This window comes from Sinocyclocheilus rhinocerous, unplaced genomic scaffold (assembly GCF_001515625.1).
Source record: "Sinocyclocheilus rhinocerous isolate Xijiao unplaced genomic scaffold, SAMN03320098_v1.1 scaffold404, whole genome shotgun sequence".
NCBI classification, from domain to species: Eukaryota; Metazoa; Chordata; class Actinopteri; order Cypriniformes; family Cyprinidae; genus Sinocyclocheilus; species Sinocyclocheilus rhinocerous.
This window is the reverse complement of record NW_015628680.1, coordinates 536,256-542,399: the sequence shown is the minus strand read 5'-3', so window position 1 is coordinate 542,399 and position 6,144 is coordinate 536,256. Positions and strand designations below refer to the sequence as shown.

Genomic DNA, 6,144 nt, shown 5'->3' with positions numbered 1-6,144 from the left:
GCTCTGTCTTTACATTTATTTTGAAAGATGAAGCGACGATTATGGTAAGGGGCGTTACATTTCCGACGAGTGTTTGCGGTGTTCGGCCAATCACAATGCATTGGGTCAGCTGGCCAATCAGAGCAGTCTGCTCTGATTGGCCAATCACAATGCACTGGGTCAGTTGGCCAATCAGAGCAGACTGCGCTTGTCAAAGGAGGGGGCTTTGTAGAAAACGAAGCGTTTGAGAGAGGCGGGGCATATAGGACCTACAATAATGTGCAGTATTTGAAAAATAATGTGTTTTTTGAACATTAAAGCATGTCAACATATTCTGTTACACCAAATACACAAAATAATGATCTTTAAAAGAGCATCATATGACCCCTTTAAGGCCGTTAACATTCGGTGCATGATCCCTAATGCCTATTAAACAGATTTGACGTCAACGCTCCTTTAAAAGACTTGAGTTCACCTGCTGGGCTGGAGCTGTTCGTCACAGGAAGAGGAACACGAGCGTCTTCCTTCACATCAGAATCAGTTGGCGAGTGTTTCCGTCTCAGAGCGGCCGGAGTCACCGGCGTCGCAGTGATTTCGTCTGTGGTCTGGCTCAGATCCGCAGAGGCACGCGTGACCCTCAAGGGCTGAAGGATTACAACACAAAACAACTTATGAAGCGGAGAGTTCCGGTGCTTGATTCTGATTGGCTGAGCCGTGTTCGAAGCTGTTATAAATGACTCTACAAAGTAACATACACCTTTGTTTACGTTTGTGTGTTGCTTGGCAACCACTTTGTTGGAACCAGAGCCGTTGAGAAACAGAGTTGCGACATGCTTTGATCTCGCGGTCACGCGGTTCATGGAGCTCAAAATAGGATAGACAGCAGTTTCACTATATTTGCAGCAATTTCTAGTGATTATTAACACATCATATGTGCATTGATTGTGTATTGATAACTACGCTGACTACGTTTTACAATCGCATTTTATTCTGGGGAGTGATGAAGAGACTTAGCATTAATATTTTTTCTAATATGCTTATTATTGATATTACAATTAGTGTAGTATTTAGGGTTAAAATAGAGAAAATGTTTTTAAATTCCAGTGCAAAGAGGCAAATTAGAGACGTTTGGTGACCAGAAAAATAATATTCCTATGTAAGTAATGCCATGGTTTAACCACTAGATGCCCGTATGGCTGTTTAATAAATATATCCTACATATATTTAGCTCTACTCTAGTTGCTGTAAAGAGTTTTACCGGTCATAATAGCTTATTTATTTTATGTTTTGCATTTTATATTTAGACATTATCAAACACTCAATGTTTATAAGTTATGCTTTTTTTTATGTTGAATTTAAAAAGATTAATTACTCACATCCCAGTATTATTTTATGACATTTATGTAAGAAGACAATATAAGTGAATGTTAAAAAAATGCCGGCAAATACGGAATTTAACCTTTAATTTAAATTTTAAATAACGTTTAAAAAAACACAAGGCAACCAACTGCATTTAGTGAAACTCTTTCTTGTATTGCTTTAATGGGCAGTCTTTACTAAAACCCATTCAACTTCCTACAATGAGAGAAAGATTGCAGAAAGACTAAAAACTTAAAAATATGACAACTAGCATCTGGGTTATGATCGCTATTAGGGTGCTTCTCACGTTATCTAACTGCAAATATAGCATAACTGCCTATTATCTAAAACTAAACATTAACTATAACGCGTTTCATAAAATACAACTACTGGCCAGATTTCCGAGAGGTAAACTAATGCGTTAAAATGTCAAAAACTGCTGTAATTATCTCAGTTCCTATAGAAGCCTAAGGGAGTGTCGCAACTCTGTTTCTGAGGAACTATATTGTTTGGTGGAAGAATACTGTTTTTATTAATATCATTACAGTTTATTTGCTCTGTTTTATTCTGTGAAACCTTACTACGTATATGGAATAACCGTGTTATAAAAGCAATAATCCCCGTGAAGCCGTGGTTTACAGTGAATTTATAACAGCTGTTAGGTACGACGTGAAGCTGTTATAAATTCACTGTAAACCACGGCTTCACGGGGATTATTGCTTTAATCTACAACTCATGTTCCAATGTAAACCAGGTCAAGAGTTGTTAATCGCACATCACACGAACCTGCTGGTGATTATGAGCGTCTATCGGTTTCTTGGTTGAAATGATCTTTCTGTTCAGCGCGTGTTTCCTGCGAGCAGAGCGCGTCTTTGCTGCTGCCGCTCGTCTGGCTAAAATGATCTTCCTGGACGGTAAAATCCTCCTTCCTGCTGCGTGCGTCTTCACCGACGTCACACTCCTCGCAGACGTGAGTTCATCCATCCGTCTGTCCTCAGGTGTGACGGTCTTTGTCACCGAATCTCTGGAGCGCGTCGACCTGGTTACGGTTGTTTTAGCGTCTGCCGGCGCGACGGATTCAGACTTTGTTTTGCCGGGTTTCACAAGAGTTTCCCTCTTCGGCGCTGAATCCGTACGGGATCCCGTCTGGTTTTCTGCTTTCTTCTTCTTCCTGTCTCTCAGTTTCAGTCGACTCTCTGACAGTCGTTTCACTAGCGCTGCTTTCTGTCACAAACACAAAACTCATGTTCCAGTGGGTTTATAACAGCGGACAACACAAGCTGTAACACTTAGGGGTGTAACGGTACACGTATTTGTACTCGGAATTAATGAAGCGGAAAACTGCGCGTTTATAAGAACCAAATTCATCATTTTTAACTTCAAATCATCACTTCACTGGAGGAAGCGTTATTATGGATTATGGACTCTATGGTATTTTAGTTAAAATCGTATTTAATGCTGGATTAGTTTCAGCTTTTGTCTTCTCCAGATGTTAACTGATGGACTGGAGTGCTGTGGATTACTTGTGGATTATTGTGATGTTTTTATCAGCTGTTTGGACTCTCATTCTGACAGCACCCATTCACTGCAGAGCATCCATTGCTGAGACACTGATGCAGTGCTACATTTCTCCAAATCTGATGAAGAGGCAAACTCACCTACACACTGATTTTCATTTTTGGGTGAACTATTCCTTTAAAGACAAAGCCACAGATGTAAAAAGAACTAAGTTTTTTTCCTTTGCTGTAATGAAAACATACCGAACTGCGACTTTTGTGTACCGTTACACCTCTAATAACGTTAATTATAAACGCTGACCTTTTGACCTCTGAGGCCCACACCCGGGTCGTTCTCGATCTCCCACATGCCCTCCTCGAACCCGCCTCTTTTGATTTGTCGGCCGTACTTCTCTTTGTTTGGCCAGTAGGGGACGATGTCTTTGGGGAAGAGAAACGTTCTGGAAGAGCAGAGACTGTGTTCAAAACTCAATACTAGTTACTACTAAACACTGCGCTGCCTAATAGTAAAAGACATAAATTTACATTTATGCATCTGGTAAATGCATTATTGAAAACGACTTGCATTACGTTCAAGGTACTGTATGCGGGTCAAAGACGTTAAGATGTCCGCATCAAAAGAAATGTACAAAAGTGATTATATGTCTATAGAAAGCACATTAAATGCAAGTAAAGTGTCATTAAGGTTTCTTTCAAATACGTTTTTGGAGAATAAAATGTTAAAATTTGGTTGAAATAATGTTACATTGTCATTCAGAGTAACACTTATATTTATGTAAAAATTCAAACAACATGCTAATTCTGACGTGTACAAATTAAAATATATAAAATAATAAGTGAGCATATTACATTTCATTGTGTTTTAAATGAGTAAAAATTCTTACGGACAAACGGGCAAAACCTAGGATAGTGGCATGTTTAAAAAATGTAAAATTACAGCTAATTAGTATTTGGGGTGAAAGTAATTAGTCTTTTAATATGTCATAAATTGATTTTTGTTGTAAATATGCCTGACAAGATTGTTACACTGAATGACATTTTAGTGGGTGTCTTCTGTAAATCAGGGAAAAATGTATGGTCAAAGATGTTAAGATGTCCGCATCAAAAGAAATTGACAAAAGTGATTATATGTCTATAGAAAGCACATTAAATGCAAGTAAAGTGTCAACTTTTAAGGTTTCAAATACGTTTTTGGAGAATAAAATGTTAAAATTTGGTTGAAATAATGTTACATTGTCATTCAGAGTAACACTTATATTTATGTAAAAATTCAAACAACATGCTAATTCTGACGTGTACAAATTAAAATATATAAAATAATAAGTGAGCATATTACATTTCATTGTGTTTTAAATGAGTAAAAATTCTTACGGACAAACGGGCAAAACCTAGGATAGTGGCATGTTTAAAAAATGTAAAATTACAGCTAATTAGTATTTGGGGTGAAAGTAATTAGTCTTTTAATATGTCATAAATTGATTTTTGTTGTAAATATGCCTGACAAGATTGTTACACTGAATGACATTTTAGTGGCTCTCTTCTGTAAATCAGGGAAAAATGTATGATGTTTATTTTTTGCTCAGAAAAACAAAAATACAATTACATGAAACAGAAAACTTTTTAATTAAAAAAATTTTTATTTTTATTTATATACATATATATATATTTATATACAATTTAAAGCAGTATTATGTTTATGATTAAACCTTTTTTCGTCTTTGACCCATATATTTCATCAGTTCATGCTCTACTTTAATAAAACACATGACATCAATTAAGGTACTAAAGAGTTTGTTTGTTTCTGTTACATGGAAACACATGCGTACAGTTACAACGTAATAAAAGCAATTGTTCATAAAGACATTTATACTGTTAGAAAAAAAAACTTAAAAATGCTGTTCTTTTTAAATTTTCTCACTCACTAAACGTGTGCACACAAATTTGTGCATAAAACCTGTAAATGTTTTAATCGTGATTATTCCAATAACTTTCATGGTAATATTAATTATAAATTGTATGAACAAATGAAACCACACGTATGCAAAAATCACATACTCTGTGTGGCCTCATAAGCATTTTAAGATTAACTTTTATGTTTATCATCCTGAATATATTTCATCATATACAGTAAAAGAGTGAGAAAAGCTGTTACAGTCAGGGTTATTATAGTTAACTAAACTAAAATCGTTAAGAAAACATTTTAGTCACTTGAAATAAAATAAACATTAACTGAAACAAAAATAACTTATTTTTTTCTGCTAGTTGCCCCGGCAATATTTCTCATTTTTATGTAGTTTGACTTAATGCATTAAAAACTAACTTTGTGCATTAATAACTAAAACTTAAATAAAAATTAATAAAAAAGTATACAGATTAATAAATGTGACAAAAACACACAAAAAATGACTAAAACTTAAACTACAGTTAAAATGGAAAATATAAAAACAAAAACTTTATTCAAAATAGTTATAAAAGCTATAATAGTATCTCAGTGATACTAAAATAACACTGGAGCTGCAAATTATTAATGTTTGCATAAATGCGATATACACTGCTGTTCAAACGTTTGGGATCAGTAAGAAGTCTCTTCTGCTCATCAAGGCTGCATTTATTTGATCAGAAATACAGAAAAAAACTGTAATATTGTGAAAAACTATTGCAATTTAAAATAATGGTTTTCTAATGTAATCTCTGTTAAACTGTAATTTATTTCTGTGATCAAAGCTGAATTTTCAGCATCATTACTGCAGCATTTATTCAAAATATAAATATTTTCTGACAATATAAGTCTTTATTATCAGTTTTTATCCTTGCTGAATAAAAGCATTAATTTCTTTAAAAAAAAAAAACTGACCCAAAACTTTTGAACGATAGTGTATATTGTTACAAAAGATTTAGATTTCGAATAAACGCTGTTCTTTTTAACTTTATTCATCAAAGAATCCTGAAAAAAGTATCACAGCTTCCAAAAAAAATATTAAGCAGCAAAACAGTTTCCAACATTGATAATAAATCAGCATATTAGAATGATTTCTGAAGGATCACGTGACACTGAATGGTGTAATGATGCTGAAAATTCAGCTGTGCATCACAGAAATAAATTACATTTTAACAGATATTCACATAGAAAACAGCTGTTTTACATTGTAATATTTCACAATTTTACTGTTTTTTTTCTGTATTTTTGATAGTGTGTGTGTCAGTGTGTGTGTGTGTGTGAGTGTCTGTCTGTCTGTCTGTGTGTGTGTGTGTGTGTGTGTGTGTGTGTGTGAGTGAGTGTCTGTCTGTC

General features: G+C 34.7%; 1 protein-coding gene across 1 annotated transcript in view; it reads right to left on the bottom strand.

Moving 5' to 3' along the window:
• Positions 1-6,144, bottom strand: part of psip1b (PC4 and SFRS1 interacting protein 1b) — a 22,160-nt gene that overhangs the window by 10,551 nt on the left and 5,465 nt on the right. Inside the window, exons 4-6 of the mRNA XM_016549608.1 lie at positions 3,157-3,295; positions 2,125-2,562; positions 455-623 (exon numbers count right to left, since the gene is read on the bottom strand). Of these exons, the coding sequence (XP_016405094.1) occupies positions 455-623; positions 2,125-2,562; positions 3,157-3,295 (746 nt within the window). The remainder of the gene's footprint in view (positions 1-454; positions 624-2,124; positions 2,563-3,156; positions 3,296-6,144) is intronic.